Consider the following 26422-nt stretch of genomic DNA (forward strand, 5'->3'; position numbering starts at 1 on the left):
TTCAAAACTTTATACTAAATAGTATTATTTTAATAAAATTAACTATTTATCATAACAGTCTACCCCACCCCCGATTTAATGAATTAGATCTATCAGTCTTTCTTATAATCTAAAAAGACCTCATAGTATGTTCGAAATACATAATTTCAATATAATAATTTTTGATAAGGGTGATCCCAAATATTTTTTCTCGGCCGACCGTCACATTTATTAGTTGAGTTATTGTTGAGCTGAACTCGGGTTACGTTAGACTAATTTTAATTTTGATATATACTTTTTGTTAATTATCATTGTTAATAGTTACGACCACTATTTAAAATTTTATAGTGAGTGTTTAGTGCGTTTTCGAGAACTATCGTGAGGCAAGGTATTAGCATCAGTCTAACCTCTCTTGGTTTCGAATCTAATAGAATTTCTCGAAATCCTTACGGCTGATAATATTGTGTGCCTTTCTTCCTGGTAAGAAGATATTGTAACGAGGTATGTACTCAGGACTTATTATTCTAGTATAAGATTGTGTATCGATGGCCAACGACCGAACCGTTCTTTGTGGTACATAATTTTTTGGTAAAATACTTGGTTTTGTAGATTATATAATAATAAAATCTTTTTAGTAAGTAATATACTGAGTTTACCAAACATATGAAGTCCAGATAAATAAATATGTATATCAGTTGATGTCGCTGCGAATCCATTTAACTTAATGACGGAGCCACGGATATCGTATTAATTTTTGCATCTTATACGACGTATTTCTAAATCTGTGACGCACAAATAGATTAATATCTCTATTTCACTTGTAACAATTTATTAGGTGTGTTGTTCATCCCACAATGTCTGTCCTTTCATTGAGGTTCGGCGAATGAATGGTTTCAAAATTAGCTATGTATCGCTGCCAGGTCGTATCTCAGCGTTGTGGTGTTGAGATCGCGACGATTGCTATTACCTGATAATATATTATGCAACGTCCGCCTTAATAATAGCCTGATAATAATAATTGTATATCAAGTATGTAGAACCGTATTTTAAACAAATCAACTTGGTGCCACATTTTCTAATTCATACGTAGTTTCCATAGTAACTTTAAAATAATTATGATAGGGGTCACATAATTGTTATAATCACCACATAAATGTTATTAAATTAATTCACAAAAATAGTTATTTGTTGTATATTTTCACTAAGTGTACTGGGCTGATGACTTTGCTAAATTATACGTGATCTAGTCTGAGAGATGACAGATAAATATAATTAAATACTACATTATATAATAAAAAATATCCATTTATTAGATTAAGGGATCATTTATTTATCACACAAAGCAAAATACGAAATATCTTCCGTATCACCTCGACTTCCGTCGGTCCACAACTGAGAGTTTCACTATGTTGTACCAGCTACCCACTGAATTATTTCCATTCAATTCGAATAAAGGTCGTTCAAGAAAAGAGCATACTAATTCTTAAAAGGCCGGCTTACGAGTCATCTGACAAAGTGAGTGCCCATGGGAGTATCCCTTAACAAGAGATGAGCCTGCACGTTTGCCTTCTGTTACATAAAAAAATCTTAACACAAGTTCCAAAGCAAGCATATAATAGTAACGTTTCAAGTTAATTTAAATAGGCGATACTCGCTTACATGCGACTTAACTTTACAAGTTCCACTATAAATTTAGGCCTATATGAAGAGGGAAGCTTAGATGTCTGTGTTAGCCTCGTGCTGCTGTAAGATTAGTTGACAATGTCAGATACAAACTTCGTTCAAAGTTCATCTCGGTGAAGTTCCACCGGCGTGTGCCCTTAAATTGAAACTGTACAACATCTGCACTGGCTTTGATAGTTATTGAGAATAAATTACCCATCCTCTTCCATAACTTGATATACATTTGTAAAGTTAGTCTGCTGTCACTCGCCTGCTGGCTAGTGATAATATAACACACGAATTATATTAAATTGCCATCGTGGCTTATTGGTTAGTAACCAGATCTGTAATCGATATTCTGAGCCTTAAAAATAAAACAAACTGTATGTCTAGTTTTCTAACCAAAAACGTTTTCTAAGCTATTCCCTATTCTTAATTAATTACTTTTTTACGCAACCAATTAAACCACATCGGAAATAAAGTCGTAAAAATCGTATAAATCAAAAGCAGGGACATTATGGTTCATTCTGGACCTGTCAGTGCGTAATTTATCCGAACGCATTTTTTTGTGGGAGGTCACTTGACCCCATAAAAAACAGCCTGCGGGGTGAAAACGTTGGTGAGAGCCCTCCAAAGGCCTACGCCTATCGAAAAGTGGGAAAAAACAAGCGATCACCACTCAGCCCAGATCCTCGAATAACACTTCACACGTACACAGTGATTTTTACAATGTTTCGCGTTTGCTTTTACATGCAATCTCTTTGATGTTCTTGGGTCCTGTTATGTACAAAGCGTTCACTTTCAGTGAAGCTGTGCTAATGCCTCTCAATTCCAATTTCAAATTCTACTTAAAGTACTTATGAATGAAATGTCTTGAAGAGAAATAATTATCGCTGGCTTGATAAAAATTGTAGTCTACTATATGTTTAGGTCGCTGTATGATGTATGGCTCTGAAATGGTAGGGAGTAGTGATGGCAGGAGAAGTCAGAGTGATGGAGTCGATGGCCTACCTGTTGGTCTGAAAAAATAAAGACAATTATGAGACTCAACATCCCTTATCACTGAGACAAGCTGAGGGTAAAGGGGTGCTTTTCAAGACGACCTTCAGTAATAAAGACTACGTAAAAGATGGAGAGTGATGTGTGTGATGCCTCGATGTTAGTTGAAGTCGTCATATCTCTTAATTCGCATAGCACCAGATGTTCTGTGTTAGCCCTCTCAACATTCTATAGTCATATCCTTGGTCACCAAACCGTTACAAGATAGTGATATATAGATAATACAGCACATTGATAAAGCAACAACTTGAAGTGCTCGAACGATCAAATTCTATCACTAAATTGTTATACAAACTTGTTATTATTCGATTATGCAGTGTCGATATGTTGAAATCGTCCTAAACGAGTGAGTGGAGCTACTCAGAGATTCGTAGACTCGGTCATATGCTTACGTGTCCTGGAGTCTTGCCAACCACAATACACATTTAATTGGCCGGTTTAATACACAGGACACAATTTTGAAGATGTTTATAAACATTTTAAGTATCGATAAAGCGATTGTTTTGTTCAATCATTAAAAAAAGATATACTTAGAAAATATTATACTTACAGAAATTGGTTAAATAAAGTTTAATTAGATAAAATTTAACAAAAGGCTTTTATTATCATAGACATGAATACAAATATTTCATTTTACCTTATTTCTACTAAGATTATTACAGAATTTAATTAATTGTAATAGAATGATTACTATCATTGTTATCGTTATTATATATATTTGTTATTGGAGAAAAATATGGCGCGTGACGGAAAAATGTGACGGCAATTTTTTTTCCAACGCCGATAAAGAAGTTCTCACTTCTCGCCTCGCTCTCTCCCTTTTCTTCGCTTCAAAAAAAAAGTGCGTTCAAAGTACACATATCATAAGTGAAATGAAACTTCTTTGGCAAACAAATTTTTAAGTCTGGTTCATATTTATACAAATCTAAAACTTTTGATTTCCGAGACTTAAAGGGAAGGAATTAGGAAGATATGTTAGGAATTTATTGAATTTAAATGTAATTAAAATATTAAAAGTGTCGAAAATTAATACAAATGATAAATTTATATTTCTTCGATATTTATATTATTCGACGCGGTATTGTTGTGACTAAAGCATTAGCAAATTAGCAAAAAATAAAATAAAAATAAGTATTGTTGTTAATTAAAAATTGGCTTAATTCAATTGTTACATATGTTATTCAATAAAAGCTGTGTGTTTTTTCTAAAATAAAATAAACATGTTTAAAATGAAATTAGTTTACCCAACCCCACTCTTCTATTTAATCATTTAAATCTAATAATAAAATTCCAGTGCCGCTACAACAAAAAAATTACAGCCGTAAATTTCACATGTTTGATCATTTATTTAACACAGGCAAGAAGGTGTTCGGCTGCGCCAGCAACGTATCGTCGAACACTTGCCTTGCCCCAAAAACCATCACGATATTTGTCTTCACCGTTTGAGCCTTTGTTCATATTGCATACGTATAAATAATCCATTGGTCCTCCTATCCTAATCCTAATCCATAGCTTCAGGGCTGAGAGATTTATCTATAACTAATTTATGACACACAAAAAGCGCTTAGTTTCAAATTCTATTATAAATAATGCAATATCAACCAGAGCCCAAATCGATTGCCATTTTTAAAACAATATGCATATAAGATAGGAGTGTACCAAGAAGATACAAACCACTTTCCAACCTACTTTCTTCCAATTGTTAAAATACCGGCAACGACTTGCGACCCTTCTGGCAATATGAGTGTGCATGGGCGGCGGTATAACTTAACATCAAGTGGGCCACCTACCCGTTTGTAAAACAAAGGAATATAAAATAATTGAAACCATGACGTATTGCTTTAGACTTTCACTAGCCAAGCCTTGATCAAAAGACTAAAAACGGATCGTGTCACATATCCGTGATTATAGATTCCGGTGACCAATCACAATTATACGCAACGCGCTATAGTTACATTTCGTTCTACAATCCTACTCCTGGGGCTGAATAAAAATACGACTGTGGATATATTTTCGTACTAAACAAAAATATACACACATGTTTATTTAGAAATAAAAGGCGTTTTGTTTATTTATGAACAGTATAAAAGTACATTTTACAATCAGTATAGTTGAGGATTGCTTTAAAATGAAAAATGTTATTTTGTGTCAATTTAGCGCAGCCGGAACTATTACTGCAGTACATTTTTGCTGACAACAGTGAAAATTTGCGTCAGGCTAAGTGCCAAATTTATAACATTGGACTGTACTACGGAGGGTTTTACACTAATTGGTTCGGCAAGGATTGTTAAAGATAAAATATACGAATCTCCGTTTGCGTTGATTGATTGCTTCATTACGTCAAATTTGATTGGTCCATGTCATTGATGTGGTTAAGACTATTGAGATCTAATTTGATATAAATTTCATAGTCAGACAAATTACTTTATTGTTACACTTGTTTGAATGAAGAACCTTAAGGGTATGAATATAGTCAAATAAGAAAAACGACTGGATCCCTTCCATCCAAGTGGAGTAATAAACGCTAAACAATTCAACAATAAAAAAACAAATACAAAAATTTGTGGCGCTACAATCTCATTAGGTCTAGGCTTTAGATTTCTGTATGTGTCATGATCATTTATTAATCTAATATGCCTCCTTTGACTGATACACGCCTACGCCTGCGCATTTCTGGATCTAAGGCAAGCAGATTTCCTCACTATGTTTTTCTTCACCCTTCCAGCCATTGTTAAATGCGCACTTAGAAAGAAATTCCATTTGTGCACCAGCCGGGGATCGAACCTAAGACCTCAGGGATGAGAGTCGTACGCTGAAGCCTAGGCCGTTAGAAATACATAAAAGAACTTACCAACACTTTTAAATCAAGTAAAGTCATTGAAAATGGTTGTGATTTAAATATTTCGATTACGAAAGAGTTTTGTGACACAAAGCGTGCGGTTGGAATTAATTTATCGATAGGTTTCGAATATTTTTGTGTGCCCACTGTTCATATATGTCCGTGGTTATTTTGTGCACGCTCGACGGGCTAATTTCCAATTTTATGGTGGTTGAACACTTGCTACGTCAAAAGGTCGTATGTGAATATGTCACGTGGAAGTCACCTCATTTCTTATTGCCATAATTGTTGTGAGATAATGAACTATATTATTATATATTCAAGACTTTTATATGTCCAAATCCTTAAGTTCCATTTCAAGTGTTGCTAGAATTTACTTATATCTAAATGTTAGTAGTATTAGTTGGTAGTAGATGTTAGTCTCCTGTGAATATGGACTCCACTAGGGTGGAGCTTCCTCCAACCCTTTTCACACGTCTCCATCTTTGCCATTTTTTACGGTATAGGTGGCAAACGGGCAGAAGGCTCTGATGTTAATTGATATGCTCATCGACACTCGCGTTGCCAGAATGCTCACAATTACGTTGCCGGCTTTTTAGGAATTGATACGATCTTTTCTTGAATTACTATAAGATGTATTGGTTCGGAAATACTTCAGTGGGCAGCTTGGTGGTGGTGCGCGGCAAAAACTGCCTTAAAGACGCTCAGTTGTGGAACGACGGATGTCGAGGCAATGCTATAGGATGAAACTCAGATGCAGGTATTAATCCGAACAACTCCTCTGAAAACTGTCCATGATAGATGTGGTAGAAGATGCAGAGAGACCCCACATCTCTCCGCAACGCCAAGGAGTCAAGTCGAACGGAAAGTGACTGATCGTTGACGATTCGAATAGTCTTCCAGTCTTGTATTTCTATCAAGTCATCAGCCGAGGTTCTTAGCCTGCCCACTCTTCTTTTCCCTTCAATGGTGTTGTCTTTAAAGTTCATCTGCTGTCTAGTTTTTGTGTTATACGATCAGTCCATTGCCATTTTAGTTTCAAAGCTTGCGATACGATATCGGTTGCTTTAGTTTGGCTATGTATAATTGTTCGAAATACATCATTTCAATTTAATAATGTTTGATGAGGGTGATCCCAAATATTTTTTCTCGGCCGACCGTCACATTTATTAGTTGAGTCATTGTTGAGCTGAACTTGGGTTACGTTAGACACATTTTTATTTTGATATATACTTTTTGTTAATTATAATTGATAATAGTTACGTCCACTATTTAGAATTTTATAGTGTTTAGTGCGGTTTTATGTATTAGGTGTACAATTTTTATTAATATATAGGTAAACAATTGGTCTAAGTTTTTAATCTAAGTGAAGTTTTGAACCCTGTTACATGAGACTTTCATTTAGACCTAATGTTTTAGTAAATATAGAATCAGTTAATTAGAAAAAAGATCTATAAATTAAAACACAGTTTTTACATATTTGGAAATTGAACCCAGCTTAACGTGTTGAATAAGCTTGGTGAAACACTAAGCTGACAAGTGAACTGTTATAATGAAAATAAACAATATTATTTCAATAAAATTTTACTTGTCCCAATTGGTTTTTATCAAAATTCATCGCAGAGCTGTAAACAATGATCATTATTATAATTGATATTATTTTGACAAAATGAACGCCGTGTCGTTACTCACATAATGATTAAAGCTTATCTCGATTATATTCATAATAAATAAATTAAATTAACTCTCGGATTGAAGTTAATTAATGAATTTAAGCCTATTAATTCGTATATTTCTGTTTTCTTTCTAGACTGTTGTTGATACTATACAATCTATGAACATATATATGTCTTCTACAAGCTATCGAATCACGCTATATTTAGAGTTCATAAGCATATGATGATTCTAAAGTTTGAATACTGATACAAATATATTATTATTAGCACTTCGTTGAAGTCACAAATATACAGTACAATTAACATATTTAAATAAAGAGTAGGGCAAAAATTTAATAAATAAAAAAAAAAATATTTATACAAACAGCGATTTTATAATGTAACATATCATGATTTTATAAAAATGTATTTAATTTATCATTTAATGTTCACCTGATTTATCTACCGTGCTAATCTCTTTTGAGATTGGAGATAAACCATCGACGCGGGAGACGCAAAAGGGCAGATTTGCACCATCATACAGACAAGATGATATTATAAGATTACACCCAAGGTTATTTGCACAAACATCCCATAAAGTTTCCTTGTTTAGAAAAGTCCTAATAATATTTTGTTATTATAGTTTAGTCCAGATTTGAACTTGAGACCACCGACCCAAAAATATATGAATGTACTCGCCTCTTATATATTTCGTAATCCTACACTCGAATATAAATTATATATAGCAAAGAAATAATTATACTAAAGATATTGCCAAAGATAGAATACATAATATTTACAAAAAGGTTCAAACATTTATGAAAGGAAAAAATGAAATCAAAATAAAATTCATTTGTCTAAGTAATACCTTACTTGTAAGTAAGGGTTTGTATATGTGCTAGGATGCAGGTTGTTTAGCGCTATAGATATTCTAAATATTCCCTTTGGCCTTTGTTTTAAACAGACAGCATAGCTTTTTTTATATAAGACGTGACTTATAAAAGACAAGAATTAAAACGGTATTTCATTAATTGTTCATCCAACAATAATTACGAGAATTCTAAAACAACTCCGTTGAAATGGTTCCTAATTGGCAGTTTTAATCTACTAACTTTTGTGCGAAATTCGCGGAAAGTGAGCAACAACTTGTCGCGGTCGCTGTTGCTACGAATCAAAATCGTCTGACGGAGAATTTGAATTTTGATTCTTTTAATTAAATAATATATTCTATTTACACAAACAACCCAATTATCGTTGTATAATTTTAAATTAAAATATGATTTAAGATAAAGTTTTCGAGATCAAACAATAAAGCGAAAACAAAGGATATATACGTATTACATTATCCCCAAAAACAGAAGTGGAAATAGTTGGGTACATATAACAAGATGTACATATAAACTATGGACTTTAAATACCACTATATAGAAAGGACCAGTGGAAAGAAGCGAATGAAGGAATAAAGCCATGGATAGAGAAACTTGGAAATAGCTGGAGAACGCATTCACCCGTGTTCCGATCGATGGTGCTAAAGGAAGTAACAAGAAAAAAATGTATATAACATATAATTTATATATTGTTAACATTTGTAAAGATTGTAAGTAAGCGGGCTTTAATATTATAATTACTCGTCCAGTAAATAAAGTATTTTTTGTTAACAACTTCAAGAAAACTGAAAGAGTTTATAAAAATATTTTTGGTTTCAATATAAACGTGTACAAATCTTATAATAGTATGAAAACTATAATATCTTGAAGCAAACATTTAGACATTAAAAAGCATTGGTTCGGAACAAAATATTTGCAACATTTCCTCGCTGTTTTGATTTATTGTGGAAATTTAAATATTACAAAATAATGTTCTCATTCAAATGTTATAATATTACAACATATAATAATAATTAATAGCCATTTAATTCAGATACTTTTACATTAAAGCCCGTTTCTAGTTCAATTGTCTTTTAGGTATATGTGTGCCCTTTTTATGCAAAGGCACACTAACAGATCAAATACAAATCCCGCCATTCCTCTCGGCACTGTGCCACTCTCTGCTGTTTCTTTAATATACAACATACATACATATTCATATACATGCTTATACGGATACATATTCAGAAAGACGTTTACAACAGTGTGGTGGAAATACAAACTGGACACAGCTTTTCTGTCCACCAGGACATTACGTATATTCGAGTCCTGTCAAACAATCCATAATACACAATGGTAACAAAACACGTTTGTATGAAAAACATGAGCAGCGATCCTTAATCATTTTGAAACTAAATAGAAACGCAAATATATCTCGTTCAGTACTGGTGTAATAAATGTTTGTCAATACAATAATGGCTGACATTATTGTATAGATTTACAAAATTATACTAAGCTACGGCCTATATAAAAGCGTCAAAATAAAATTTCTTTAATGGACATAAAGGCGAATTTATAACGTCACATATCTCGATATTTCGAACTTTTCAGCAATAGCCGTCAGTAGACTGCCATAGCAAGTTTATATATTGATTTTATAGTATTAGTCGATAAATTATTTACTAAAATGTCGCCTTATTAAAGCCATCTTAGCCATCCAAGCCATCATCATAGAGGCGATGTTGATATTTAATCGAGTGAACCAAGGACGAAGTATCTTCGACTGCACTACCACGAAGAGCGTTCAGAAGAGTTCGAACGAGAGGAGCTGAGTTCTATCATCGGACGTCGAGGCAGAATACGAAATTCCACACACATCACCTTCACATATTCCGTGACCACAACTGAGTGGTATTTAAGACAATTTGTGCCATACACTACCACTATCGGAACCAATTCGTCTTGAGGTTCTTCAAGAAGAGAGCGTATCAACTCTTACAAGGCCCTCTACACACTTGCGAGCCGCCCGGCATTGCGAGTGTCCATGGTCAGCGCTGTTACTTAACTGGGTGAACCTCCTGTTTTATTAAAAAACTACGTAATATATAAGTAAAACTAAGTATATATTTTTCTATGAAAAATTCAAACAGCTGTTCATGGACGTGTTTGGAACTAATCAGATTTAATATATTAACAATATTTTATTGACGTGAGAGTGTCCGAACCATTTTTTGTTAATACATATATGCTGAATTTCAGTTGCAATTGTTCGGGCTACGGCGGAAAGGTTCAATTTTATGGTGGTTGGACATGACAAATGCTACATCGCGCCCTTTTTATTCGACGTTAACACAATCGCGAGCCAATTTACATATCGCTTAATTTAATTATTATAAACTCACTGACTCATTTTTAATTATCTGTATTGTAGTTTAGTGTTATTGTTATCGGCGATGCCTGGCCATGCATTGTGCTCGTGAACGAGTGCCTCTTGGGGTGACTGGTCGCGCTTGAATTCGTGTATTCTTCTCATTTTAATGTAAGAACGTGCTACTATTTAAGCTGCTAATGCTAATAGTTTATTATAATCTTCTTCTTTTGGAAGTTGGCCGTCAGTCTCGTCAAGCGTGTCTTGGTGCAGCAAGTCGCAGTCACGCTAATATTACGAAGCCATGATTTTTTCCTTCTACCACCTCGCTGTTTACCCAGTATACGATTTTTTTATAATAAATTGAAGGAGAGGATCCAGGTATGCAAGGTCCGCTATTTCATGTTCTGCATATGTTTTTTACTCTATGTCAACACATCAAGTGGAGCAAGGTGCTCAACGTTAACCAGAGTATCATGCATTCAAAAAATTGGCGTCTTGTATTCCGCTGTGCGTTCTTTATATGGATTTCATTAGTGTTCGTAATTGCCTTACCAATATGATTTGATTTCTAACATGAAGTTATGAATGTCAAATCATAATTAAATTTTTAAAACTTTATAATCTATCATATCAAGCCACTCAAACAAGCATCAACATACCAGTATTAAAATATAAATTACCTGTAATATATTATAACGCATTAAAAAGTAATTTTTGAATATGATGTAAATAAGTTTTGTTTTACATTATTATTATTTGAGCTTTGTTAATGAATCCATAAAAAAATTGTTAACATTTCTTAATATTAGTTTTAGTTGTGTTAGTATAAGTAGTAAAAAACGTGCGTGTACTTATGTACACGCCTTAGAAGTTATACTTCTTTGGCGTAACAAGACCTTGTCAAAAATAGTATTCTACGGTATAGGCTTTTAATACATTGAAAGTTTTATTATAACGTATTATCTAGTTAAATCAAGTTTATCTCCAGATCACAAAATAAAATGTTGACTATAGCTAACTTCAGGGTGACGGTGTACGCGCGCATCGTAAAAATTTACTCTTATCATTTTTCCCTAACGCGCCAAAAGAAGTATAACTTCAAAAGGGAGTTTAACTTTTTTTGTGGTTTAGAAATGTCCACTTTAGGGTAAAAGCCTCCTCCATATTTTTCCATACTTCTTATTATTATTTTTTACCGGGATTTTTCTCAATGCATTTCTTTAAGATACACAATAATAATTATTTTGTATGTAACATTACAATACTAAATGCACTCAGAGCAACAACTCAACGGATTCAAAATATAGAAGAAACTCGTAAACAGTTGAAAATATATAATATAAGCAATCCGAAGCTTATAAAAGTTTCTAACGGAACTTAAGAGAAACGGAGAAAATCCTTAACGTCCATCTTAGCTGTTTCAAAAATCTTCAATCCTTCCTTGAGCGTGGTGGAATAACTCAGGTATCAAGTGTTCAGAAAATGGAAGGTAAAATGCTATGACTGAAAAAATATGCCTAATATACTGTAGTTCCGTATTGTTTGTATGTATTATAAATAAACTCAAAAACTGCACAACGGATTTTGCAATTTTGAAGTTATTTCTTTAGTGATTTACTCACCAGTACATTCCCCGAATTGTTTTCTATATGAAGTACCCATTTCACGCATTTTAATTTAATTTAACTATTATTCAATCTAATCCTTGTGGTCGTAGGTCCGATAAGGCCTAAAAGTTGACGGCGTGAGTAAGGCACAGAATATGAAGCCTAGATCAAAAGATTTCAGTATCTGTTTTGTGATCAATTTTTTTGATAAGCAAGGCCACATGCCATTAATTATTAGATCTAAAGCATGCCAGATTATAACTTAGGTAGATTAATGACATACAGTCGGGATATCGTTAGTGAGCCCCTTATAAAGAAAGTACTTACATCCTTATCCACTATAGTAATATGTTTGTTTTACAATTGGATTGTTCGATGGATTAGTGGTGCCCAACCAAAGGTGTAGTGAGGTGGATTGATTAAAAAAACTGTATCTTCAAGTTATAAGTATATTTTTTTATTCACATTGTGATGTCTATTGAAATTGTTTGATGGATTACGTGATATAAACGGGGTACCGTTGCACCTCGTTTGACATATTATTATTTTTAACCATTCATTATGTGTATGTAGACATCGAGCCTAATGGCTTCAGCGTGGATTCTCATCCCTGAAGTCCTAGGTTCGATCCCCGGCTGTGCTAGAATGGGCATTCTTTCTATGTGCGCATTTAACATTCGCTCGAACGGTGAAGTAAAACATCGTGATGAAACCGGCTTGCCTTAGACCCAAAAAGTTGACGGCGTGCGTCAGGCACAGAAGGCTGATAACATACTTGCCTATTATATTAACAAATGATCATGAAACAGATACAGAAGAAACGGCCCAGACCTAAAAGGGTTGTAGCGCCATTGATTTTTTTATGTATGTAGATAGAAGACAATTTACACACTACATTAAAAAATCCCTATATTTGTTCCATTAAATAGCTAAATCACATTTGTGATCTCGCACTGATTAATGGTAAAATGAACATTAAATCGTTACTTTTCATTACTGTTTCAAAGTGTACCAAGCTGGGAGCCAGTTGGTCAGATTAGAAAAGTTCACTCAAACAAGTCTAAAATCGACTTTAAAAGCATAGTCCAACATTTGGTTTTAGAAGCTTCACGAAAACAACTTTAAATTGGAATGTAACCTACAATAAGCTTTTGTGATTGGTCTGTTTGTTCTTAATTAGAATTAATCGGGAGCCCTGCGGTGTGTGTGGTCATCAACTTAGTTAAATACAATTATTTTTATCGTCCAAAAGGTAATGAGAAGATACTCTAGTGTAGTCAATGAAGTTCTCGTTTGTATTTAATAAACAGGTTTTAGTTAGTAATAATATACAACGTAATATTATAATACTATTTAGACTTCTAGGCACGTGTGATATTGTGACTTTGGTATATTATTACTTATGTATACGCACTTCGTTGCATTAAAAAAATACACAAATAACACCTTATCCTTATCAAGGGCGGCCTTATCCCTAACAAGCGATATCATCCAGGCAAGCCCAGTAAGAGAGAAAACTAAAACGCTGAGTGTGAAGTGCATAACCAAATGTTATATAAAAAAATATAGAGCCTTAATCTAAAGTAATAAATAATATTAATAACAAACTAAAATTTAAACAGCTAATCTCAAGGATTCAAGAATAGCAATGCAATACAAAAGAAAAGGAAAAACAAGAATTACACAAGTCACTATTTATCAGGATAGGAAGAGGTTAAGAAATTTTTAAGCTGAAGAATTTTAAAAGATGATCAACCAATCCCGATACTACTTTGTATTTTCGAGACTTTTTTCATTATTCCCACTTGGGGAACTTAGTGTTACGTAAATAGAGTAAATAGTTAGTAGAGTAGATAGATGGGTGGCCACGCATTTATAGTGAAGACATGTTTAATATTCGACCGTAGTAAATAATATTGACAGCTAATTCTGATCAATAAATTTCTATTATAATTTTATACAAAAATCGCCTGGTTAGGTTGTTATAAAATGAAAATGTTACTGCCGATTCCTATACACAGGAAAATAGCTGTATTTAATACCAAATATCAATTACTTGTCATCAAAATTTGCAATCAAAATAATGCGTTCACCTCGCGCTTATTATGTAAAATGCACCTAAAAACGGCAGCGCATAGCCATTAAATACGGAGTTATCCCAATTATCAACTGCTAATTTACGTATGGAACCATTTTGAAACTACCTGGCTCTCGTAACTTCATCCGGAATATGTATAAAGAATTTAAAGAATAACGTTATGTTAATATGACAAGGTTCCAATTAATAAACGATCCGCAAAAAAATATACCTAGTCTAGCCATAAATACTAAAAAACAAAGATTTAAAAAAAATCTTTTACAAATAACAATTATTTACTTTACAGTGTATTAGTTAATTACATAAATATAAAAAGCTTATTCGAAGTGGTCTCCAATGGCTGCAATAAAGTCCTAAACGTTGAGATATCAATAAAAGCACGCACTCTTTCCATGGGAAAATTCTTCACTGCCAATCGTACGCATTGTGTTAGGGACTCCAAACTATCATGGCGTTTAGAGCAAGCCGTACTCTTTAAAACTAACCATAAATCATAATCCAGTGGATTAAGATCGGGACTAGACGATGGCCAGTCTTCAGCTCTCATGAAGTCCGAAACGTTCGTTTCCAACCAAGACTGCGTAGACCGAGCTTTATGACCCGAAATAAGGACCATTGTTATTTATTGAACTTGGTATTGTTAAGGAGCTTCACTACATTCTAAAGATTGGTGTTTTGATTCAGAGATAAAGAGAACTGAATCGCTGTGATTTCATTACACAAAGTAGGTATTTGGTATTACTAAAATATATAGTTGGTATTAGTAAAATGTTTGTGTACCGGGCTAATAAAAGGTACAATGAGACCTCCCCTGCTTATATAATATAATGCTGGCAGCATTCCCTGGCTGTATTCCGACATATATTCGATGAGCGAGGAAAGCACCAGCTCTGGTGTCACCGGTAGTGCCATGCGCTAACTGAAATCCTTAATGAGCGCCTGTGCACTGGAACCCGACAGCCCAAGAATCGTAACTCAATTATTATATTATTAGTTTTCAGCACGTAACAGTAATATCAAATAAATAACAACTTTTTATTTACAGAAAGCCTACGAGACTACTTTGGCAAATTCGGCGAAATCACGGAAGTAATGGTTATGAAAGATCCCACAACGAGGCGGTCGAGGTAAGCTATTTGCAAATATTAATCGTATCTTTTATTTTTTGATGTCGTAGTAGTATATTTTTAATTTGATTGGTTCTTAAACCTATAATATGGTGATTTTCAGAAATTGTTTACTATTTCACCTTTATAAGTGAGTTTTCATATTTAGACAGTAGAGGAGACATTTAAGAGAGTTAGGGTGGAAAGTTATTTTAATTTTTTGGGTTTCTTCACTACGTACGAGGGAGTGTTAAATGCTCGCATAGACAGCCCATTGTTATACAGCTGGGGTTCGAACCTATAACCTCAGGGATTTAAATGTTATTAGGTGTTTTTTTGTTTATAGTGAAAGTATGATACTTGTAATAGGTACTCGTGTATGTTACTAAATAAAAGTTTGGAATTTAAACCAATATGCATTCGTATTGTTATTAAAATTCTGAATAAAACTTATTATACAAGTATTTTTACCAAAAGCGCGCAAATCACTCCCGAGCCTTGTGAGGCGTGAGTGTCCATGAGTTGCCGTTGCCTGTTTTCGTCTGTGATTATAAAATAAACCATATTACTTTACGAAAATACAAGTCTTTGACAATTACCAAACAACAAAGTTGCAATACCAATTCCACTATGTATTTTCAGTGGTTGTTAAGTTGCTTTGACAATGTCGTATTATTTCCTGGAAATTCTATTTTCGGTATGCATTGTACACTGTCGAGTAGTTATCAATAACGCGAACAATCAAGCGTCTATACAAACGAAGTGGCTTAGCAACTCCCTAGACAAGAAATAAGTTGTCAAAGTGTCGAGGTGAAGTTTGTCTGTTAACATCGTGTACAGTTAGGTAAATCGTTGGTTTCACAACTCAATATTGGTAGGGTTATTACGAAAGCAACCGGTAGATAGTCGCACAATTTGCAGTTGCAAAAAATTTACTTAGTTCATACTTATATTCAAATACATACATTCGTAAAACGCGTAAATTAAGCTAATCTTAAATAAAATAGTCCTTTAATTGCCGGTGAAACAATAATAGTTTCAGTTATACGTAGTAAATCCATGATTCTACTCGATTTAAAGTTCAATTTATTAAAAAGACGCATGTTTCTATAATGTATATTAAATGTGAAAGAAAAAATCAATACGGATATATCGAATACAAAACTGGAAGTTATGGTACAAAAATACATGACCTTGTGATTTGCAATTTGAAATTGGAACCGTCATTTATATCAGTAATAAAGCCGCACTCCCTTCTGAAATAATATCCCTGGAACCGATATTGGAGCGGCTCAGCTGTGAATCTGAATGCAGTCTGCAAGCCATTACGTGCCTTGCTTCAGCCAAATGTAACTAAACGTCTTTTGTTTATGCTTATTGCTATATCGGGTATCGGTTAACGTGGTGTTAATTAAATGGCTAAGCCTAGCCAAGTCTCTGATTTGATCAAAATTGAATCAAATATAGTTTTGTGACGTTATGCGCCTCAAGTGGAATACGGAAGATATCGATGAGCTTTTAGGTACATGCTGTGAATTATATTATATAACTCATATTTTCATAGATGAGCGTGTGATCTGACAATTTCTTCTCTGGTATAATTATTAACTTAAGTTCCTTGCAAAATACAATTTTTATTTTTTTTAAACAAATGTATTTAGATAATCATATTACATTAATTTTATTAATAAGCTAACAACATGTAACCGATATTTCCTCTAGAAAGCTATTTCAAAGATTGGAAATTTTTCAACAATTAATAACTCTGAAAATTAAAATATATTTTACTGAAGTTCATAAAAGTAATGTACAGTATATCGTTATTTATTTATTTTATAAGCAGATATTTCAGAGCAGTTCTTTGATGCCAGTAGGCGATACGTATTAATAATAAAATATTAAGTTTTCACACTTTTGTCCTTATGGAATAAAACTTTTGTTTGCTTTTAATATTTCGTCAGAAATCGAACCTACGTGTTTCTTCTACCTCCTGAGCTAGAAGGTGGTCTGTGTGTCATTTAACTTTAGAAATAAATACTTTCAAAATTAGATATGATTTTATAAACCACTAACTCTCGAAGGCGATAACTTATTGCAACATAATCTTATTATCGTGTTCTTTCTAATGGCAATAAAATATTACAAAAAGAACAAAGAGAGCAATATTTCCCTTTGTTTTCGGTTTTAAATCTTTTGCAACAATGTTCCCTGTCTGAGGCGAAATGTTTTTAGGACGACACCTTATCGTTATCGTAAATCAAGTGGACATAGCCGAAGGTTAAGATGTACAGCCGGTGTGCCGAAAGTGATAACAAAGCTCACGTAAACTACGAAAATATTAGATTTGTTTTGTATTTCCAAATACTTTTTGCTACATACATCTTATATAAGGTCATACAAACAAAAAATAGAGGAGGTTAGATGTTCTTTAAAGCTTCAAATAACCTTAAAAATAAGTGGTTATCATGGCAATATGATGTTATGATTGCATATCATAAAGTTCTTAAAAAAATATAAAATTCAGTGGCCCTACAACCTCTTTAGCATGGGCCTCAGATTTCTGTTTTTTTTACTTGATAATTTTTCATCTAATAGGTAAGTAGATGATCAGCCTCCTGTGATGTATGAACACGTACCTACTGTCGATGTTTTCCTTCATCGTTCAAGCGCATGTTAAATGCGCACATAGAAAGAAAGTTCATTGGTGCACCGCCGGGGATCGAAACTACGATCTCAGGGATGTGAGTTGCACGCTGAAACCACTAGTCCAACACAGCTCTCTAAATAATAACACTATATGAAGTTAATTCTTTTGACCGATTTCCAGTCGAAGTCGTAGAAGATAATTTAAAAAAAGGTTCCTGTATTAACTGGATGTTGTTATGACGACGTTATATAATTTTGTATTATCAAAATCCCAATAAGTTTTAGCTTAAAAGAACAAAACAAACTATGTTCTACTATATTATACTTTCTGTGATATTAATCTCCAATGTGGTCATATGATATAAACTTAATAATAATATTTGCCTCAACAAAATAGATGATGTAGTGACGCTAAAAATCAGTTTATAAAATCGAATGAAATATATTTCTTAGTTGCCAGCTTGACATGACATTAAACTCTTTACGTAAATAGTTTTATTTAGCTCTTTCTGTCAAATAATATTTACTGTGTTCTGTTATGTTCTGTGCAAAAGATACGATAGTTTTTTTTAACAATAATAAAAGTAAACAACCAATAAATGAGGTTTGATAGCACTAAACAACATTCAAAATCAAAGTTTACACGCACTTTAATGCATGAACTTTGCCCACTATTACTATATCTTGTGTAAGTAAATCAATACCCGAACTCAATGAATCAGGAGTAATATATTCGGGTACATAATAAATGTGCGCTACCTGAAGGCAATATCTGAAAAATTTGCCTGCTCGATATTGCTTACAAGGGAGTTCCTTTCACCCCAAAATTTAATGCGCCATTCGCATTTTTATAGAAAGTAAGTGAAATAATTTGCGGCCAGCAATATTTTCTTTATTTTAATGGCTCGGTTTTTCTTCGGATTTGCGGGTCGCGCGTGTGTTATATTAATAATTTTTATAAGGCGTGAAATTGGGTTTTCGCGATACAATTGTAACGTTATAAAATTGTTTCAAGAAAGTTACTTAATGTTTTATACATATGTTGATTTACCAATTCATCAGTCAATAATGGAAATGTTATGGTAACATGCTTTGAATACTTACTTTTTTAAACATCTTTATAATACAAATTTCTTAGCACAATTGAAAAATTTTCGAATGAAAAAAATATTGAGATATTTAAGACTAACGACGCAATCTAATTAAAAAAAACTGAATATTAATATATATAACAATTTAAAACAAAGACCTTTATCATTATTTTATGGGTAAAGTTTGTAAAGTTAGAACGCCCATTTCTTGTAAGAGGGTTGAGTAGATGATATGATTTGTGTCGTGACGTTTTTATGACAAATGGCACTTATAACTGAATAGGACCAAAACTTTTATGAGTTAAATTAAGAATGTATAAAAAATTATGTGAAACTTCTACTTCGAGTTTCGTAGTCGTACTTTAAACTTCAGATTTATTCATAATTATTTTTACCAATACTATTTCTCAAATCGACCTAGGAATCCACATTAATCATTACAGAAAACACATGACATACAAAAAAAAGTTACATGCATGTGCACAACATATAAACATTACAATGACTAAGAGAAAATGGCATTAAAAGTAAAAGAAAAACTAGACCAAAAAAATACAAATGTGCAATTTTAGTATATTTCTACTTTGCAATTGTCTTCTGTATGCTTTATCATCGTCATAATAAATCATCAGGCTTTTGTAATGATTTTTTTTAGGTTTAATCTTAAGGCCTTAAAAGGTTTATAAAGTCCACCACGCAGGTTTCTATATAGATTACTTTGTTTTAAGTCTTCACCCGTGTAGATTCTATATATTATAATAGCTTGCACTATTTAAGCTAGTTTTTCATGCTTTTTATACTAGTTTTCTGTAGAAGTCAGACCAAGTACTAAAATTTGGCACTATACGCAGAAATATATGTTATTAGTCTCGCAGTTCAAAGCGGCTTACAGCGGGCGTCTCCATTCACAACCATTTCATTCGTTTTCCACTAAAAATCTAAAATCAATAAAGGATCAGAGTATAAATGCAAGATTACTGGGCTCGTTTTTCCCAAGGCTTGAAAAATGTACGCGCCATTACGTGAAGCGTCCGAAATAAAACCGCGAATCACTATGAGACTGTAAGTAGCACCATAAAAGATCCTTCCTCGCAATCGCTTCGGCAAACACCTACAGTGGAATAGAGTGGTGTTAAATGAGAGGGATTGAGCGTCCCCCGCTTCAGACATCGCGATATCTTTGCTGATAATCAGGCATTTAATTCATGCTTGATATCACATCGACACGTTAAATATCTGTCTTACATTTATAATAAATTGCTTAAATAACTATCTTAAAGCATTTATAATACTTAAATGGCCACACATTTTTGGTTAAGGAATCGTTCAAGTATTACTTAACGAATTTTGGGAGGGGGGGTCTCGTTTTGTAAAACGTTACGATGCGTGACGGGGATTGAATTACGCGTTATTGTTAATATTATTTTCTACTTTCCAGTACTTTACACCACATATTGGTAAGTTTTAGGTTTAAAGAGTCACTGGGGTTGGTTACGAAAAAAAATTGCGTGACGTAATACTTTAACGCTCCCTAAGTCGAAAATAAATTGTTGGTTTGTTATTTGTCACATTTTTTAAATCAGATCTATATCGATACATCTATTTTTAATTAGACATGGAAGTAATAATTATTGCATTACATTTATTGGATTTATGCCATTTTTTCCTATTACAACTCACCTTTTGTGTCTGGGTAATATGAGGTATAATTAGTACTTTCTTCAGTCCAAAGAAAATTAAATTACATTTTCAACAGTGCTTTAAATTGCTAACAATTTTTTTAAGTTAATACTTATAAAATTCTTAATTAATGTCGTACATTTTCGATAATTGATTATGACACGCCGGTTTCCTGAAGTTATTTTAGCCGTTGGTACTTGGAACTGAAAATTCTTTACATAGAAAAAAACATCTAAGATTCAAACACTCAAACTCAGGGCTGAGCTTAATGTGATATTAATAGGTGAATTTGTTTATTGATGAAGAAAAATAATAATAATAAATAATTTCTATATATCTATATATTTGTCTGTTAAATTTCATTCATCAAAACCCATATTTTTCTCCTAAAAACCAAACCAAACACAACAAACAGAACATTAAACTTTCACAGATAACCCAACATGTCTATAAATAAACCATGGAAAAGCTGAATATCTGAAAACTTATGTTATTGTGTACATTATTGTAATCTTAAAATTACACATAATGATACTTAATTTCCTAATGAGATAAGAAAATAGCTTTTTCAACAAACCAGTTATAAGAGGTGATTATTTATTGACACTTGGAACAAAAATTAAATGCATATTTTTATACTATTTTTCATCTTGTAACTTTCTTCATAAATTGTTATTTGATGTACATCCTTTCCTTATAAACCCCTTATTGTTCAATTTATTCCAAAATGTTTGGCAATACCACTATTGACTCTAAAAACAAGAACCGATAAAAATTAATATAAATAAATAATACTAGACCAGAAGGAATAAATGAATAATGCAGTTTTGTGATTCTCGATGGCGCTAAATAATCCAGATATAACTTAGAAGAGTGTATTATTTTAGTCGTCCATATTTAATAACATTCCGGAAGAACACGGTCAACGATTAGTCTATATTATGCAGTAGGTAATGTTCAGGAAATCAGATGTCTTATTTGTTTAAAAAATATTTCAAAGCTGATCCGAAATCCTATTTACATGATAAATACGATTACGCCTTGCGGCCACTAGGAGAAGAAAGAATGTAATACAGTACAGGGGTAATAAACTGTATCCAATTCTTTCTTCAATGAGATTAATAACAACCCTGCAATATATAAATATATACATTGGGATATACTAAAATCTACACTATATACGTAAAATCCTTACACTAAAATATAAGCCATGATATACAGATAAAATTCAACTAAAACTTATTAAATAAAAAAAAATTAAATTAAAACTATCGATGCAAAACCCCAATTATTTACAGGAAATCTAATTTGTTTTGTAACATTTGTCAAGTCTGAGCAAAAGACAATTGTTAGATTACATTTATGGTTGAGAATGTGACCAGTGTATAATAATGTTATTGAGTATAACTACGACACAGTTTTATCGGTAAAAAACATTTGCTTAGAGGTTGAGAGTAAAGATGCGAATTGTTTAAAATAAAACTTAGACATTTTCTAGCAGTAAACGTGTGTTTGAAAAAAATATTTTTAAACAAATTAAATGTTACATTTTGTGTTTATGTAATTGATGCTAATCTTGATAATTTTTACACCTCATTTAAATTTATATGAGATTTTCAGTTTTGTGCGAAAGCAATTTGTCTATTATATTTCTGATGCCAATATTATTCTGGAGATCGATACTAATAGTGAAGTAGGCTCGAGTGGTTAAATCTGTGCGCAACAGACTAGCGCAATAACCGTGCTGTATCGGCACGGCATTATTCTAACTGATTGCATAAATGTATTACGATTTCAATAATCTATGGATTTTTTACAAACGAATTCCGAACGAATCATTACTACTTTATTTTTAAACATATATTTTTATCTAACACTTGGAAGACCTACGCGTACGAGGGTTAAGTCGAGCAACTCTGATGATAGAGCTCGATGTTGACAGATGTAACAAAAAATTGTTAATTTCATATTATTTTTAAAGTAACATTCAAAACACACGCGAAGACTTAAGTACCATACGCGTTCCAATTAAAACTTCACGTTTATTAGAGAAATCTGTATCTAAAAACTTAAATTTGCGGTTCATTACGAGTTCGATTATCGGTGGAAAGTGTGCGATGCATAATCAAGTGGTAGTCTGGGCCGTTCAGCCCCCCTTGGTAGGGGGTTAGTCATAAAACTATTACTGCTCTGTTCTGAACACGCTGGCTTCATTAATCGGCTATCGCATGAAGCTATTATGATATGAGACATCGCATCATATACAAGATTGCGCTTTAACATTCAACTAATACCTCATGTAAATAGACTTGAATAAATATCAATTCATCACTTGATCTTTTACAGAACACGTTTTCTTTAATGTATATAATTGTTATTTCTAAACGTATTTCTGGACTAAATATATTATTAAGTTTACATCAATATCTATCTAAATGATATTTTTTATAGTACACAATTGTGTCGCGTTGACAGAACGTATTAATTGCGCATACAGAAATAAAAAATCGTTGGCATGCAACCTGAGTTAAAATGTACTACCTAGATATATGACTGTATGTAGCTAAGCCGCAGGGTACTTGTTAGATCCGCCCAATCTAGTGCGCCTGAACGCGATGGTCAAGTCCTGTCCAAACTAACGATTTGAGAACTTCTTGAAATATTTCAAGATTTTTCAAGTATACTTGAAATTTAGCCATATAATTTAGGAAATATTTTATTTATTAATGTAATATTGACCTATGTTTTAATACTTATAATAGTATGATAGAGATGAGGAAAAATACAGTGGAGGTATCGGCTGAAAAATTATTTAACAACTATATATATATATATATATATATATTTAGCCGAAATTACTGGACCGGAAGAAATAACAATTAAAACTATATTTATTTTATATAAAACTGACAAATATGTGACAGTAGAAAACATCAAAAGTTAGTCACAAAAGTTTTGTCATTAAATAAAAATAAAAAATCAAACAACGCAATGTTATTGGGTTTTCAATGTTAATGTTAGGTACAGAGTGCGACAGTACGAAAAACTAACTATTTATATGTAATTAATATCAAATGTGCGCGAAATAGATTAGAATAGGACGTAAAATATCAATGGCGACCGCAATCCAATTCGGAATCAGAATAGAGAAAATTCAAAGATGCGACATTCGTGTGTGTGCATGAGGATATCATGCTGATAGATTAATATACACGGACATGCCGTCCGCGGCGTGCCAAGGATTAACCGATGCAATTCTGGACAAGAACAAATAGAAACCATTACATATCACTGCGTTATTAATTCTTGCGTCAAAACGACTGGACTTGGTCTCCGCCTATGTTTTGTTACGCGAACACTTTTTAGCGTTAGTTTGGCATAGGCGAACGAATTTCTATTTTTAAACATAAAACTTTTTTCTTATGTTATTAAATTGAAAATCATATATTGAATTTATATTTATGCCACTGCTTATATGAAATTGTTATTTGAATTTCGAATGCAAGACATTAGAAGCTTTTTTTTTAATTTGAAGATAGAATCCAATGTTTTACTAGAGTTTTTAACAAATAAACACTGATAAAACAGAGGTATCGTGAGAATAGTGCTGACTGACGCAACCCATGAATATTCCATCAAATTAAAGATTATTTTAAATTGGAGTGTTGCCAGTAAAAACTTTTTAATTTTTCCCGTCTATATAAGACTTGGACATCTCATGTTTTATGTATACCGGTACATACAAGCAATCTCACTATTGGCAGTCTAGACGCAGTGTGAATGAAACGAAGTAAAATATTGACTTATCAAGTGATGCACATAACGTAATATCTACTTATTTCTCCTCCGATTGCATGGATTTTAATTTTAAATGAATTTTATCGGATTATTTTTTAAATAGAATATGGAAGTGCCTACAGTTCAAAGAGACACACCCTTTTTATCTGTGCGTATTTCTCTTTCTAAGAAGTTTGAACTGAATGTATATTATTATTCCATTTAAAATGTTCTTCCATTAAGCTTATTTTATGTATTGATGTACCATGCTTGTATTACTTTCGTACATTCATGCAAACGTCAAAATCTTATGAAGTACAACTTTGCATTTAAAATATGAACTTAGATTTATTAGATACCGAAGAGACTAGACATTTCTAACAGAGTTAAATCTAAATTTTAAAGTTTTTATCTCGGATAGGTTTTAATTAGTAGTAGAAAGAAATTACAAACTACAAAAACACATTTATATATGACTTCATATGTATGATAACAATTTTTATATATTATAAATGAATAAAAGAACTATATAAAACCGTGAACTTGGAATAAATATTATTGTTGTACCTTATTTAAGTCAACAAAACTGTTGCTATCGTAAAAGTGGGAGCCAGGATATTTCTTAAAACTACGAAACTGTAGATTGCCGTAAATATATCACTGGCTGTCACCGCCAAGGTACGTGCCCACCTTCGAGCTATCACGACTATAAAACAAGGACCCTCAGGAATTTTCAGATTACATTTTTTTTCGTGGATAAACAGTAGTTTGTATTAAAATTCTATACGATTAAGCGAAATTCTGTTACCAAATTAATTTTAACGACTTGCCCGTATTTAGCGTTTAAGACGTTGTCCAGAAGGATTAGTGATTAAACTTTTGAATGCATTTCTAACTAAACGCTAAACGCAATGCATTTGTTTTTGTATAAATATTAAGATTAGTATTATCCTAAATATAAATTTTGGATTTGGTTCTTACATATTATTTAAAGAGAAAAATGTATGTTAAGTGATTTTCTGGGTCGTCGTTGTGTTTTTGTATTATACATTCGCCTTCATAATTCATTCCCATTAAATGTAAATAAAATATACGTATTAATATCATTAATTAAAAAATCCTAATCAAAATATTAAAGGAACTATTTATTTAATTTTGCAGAGAGCAGTGTTGGCCTAGTCGCTTCAGCATGCGATTCTCATCCCTGAGGGCAAAGTCAAACTGAAAGTCAAAAATCATTTATTCATATAGGTAACACAATGTACACTTATGGACGTCAATAAAAAAGAAATATACATTAAATGCCTCTAATTTTACATTTACTGCCAGTTCTCAAATCTCTCAAAAGGGCGTAGAACGGAAGAGAAGAACTGGCAATAAACTCTCCGCCACTCTTTTTAATCGCCAAGTTTCTTTTGTATTACACAAAGTTTGTAAAGAGCTGCAACCATCACACCATGTTCCACATGGGCGCAGGTTCAACCCCCGGCTTTCCACCAATAGAATTTCTTTCTATATATTCTCTAGACCCAAAAAGTCAACGGCGTGTGTCAGGCACAGGAGGCCGATCACATACTTGCCTATTAGATTGACAAATGATCGTGACACTGATTTAAACCTAAAAAGGTATTTTTTATACCAATAATATTGATTTATCTTTATTTGAATATAAATTGCGCCATTTTACAATCTTCCTCTATAAAATTAAATTAAATCTGTTATTGGGATCTTAGACAGCTATTAAATGAGCATATATATATATATATATATGCGAAATATGTCTAAAAATTGGAATCTAAGTAAAATACTTTAAATAGTCCATGACATTCCGTTCTGAATATTTTCAATTGTTCTGTTCGACATCCATTTGCATGATGTCGCTGTGACCTAGGGTCCCGACCCTAGAATAAATTTATTCAGGGGTTTTAGATGTAAGGTAAACCTATTAGAAGGAATTTGAGTAGACTATACGATTACGTGTCATAA

At 32.6% G+C, this 26422-nt stretch overlaps 1 protein-coding gene across 4 annotated transcripts in view; it reads left to right on the top strand.

Annotated features, from left to right (window-relative positions):
* The window catches only part of LOC123710778 (RNA-binding protein Musashi homolog Rbp6), a 439295-nt gene that overhangs the window by 135187 nt on the left and 277686 nt on the right, over positions 1-26422 (top strand). For all 4 annotated transcript variants that reach the window (XM_045662968.1, XM_045662967.1, XM_045662965.1 and 1 more), the window contains exon 3: positions 15182-15263. In XM_045662968.1, coding sequence (XP_045518924.1) covers positions 15182-15263 — 82 coding nt within the window. The remainder of the gene's footprint in view (positions 1-15181; positions 15264-26422) is intronic.

The sequence above is a fragment of the Pieris brassicae genome, chromosome 6, assembly GCF_905147105.1.
Source record: "Pieris brassicae chromosome 6, ilPieBrab1.1, whole genome shotgun sequence".
Taxonomy (NCBI): domain Eukaryota; kingdom Metazoa; phylum Arthropoda; class Insecta; order Lepidoptera; family Pieridae; genus Pieris; species Pieris brassicae.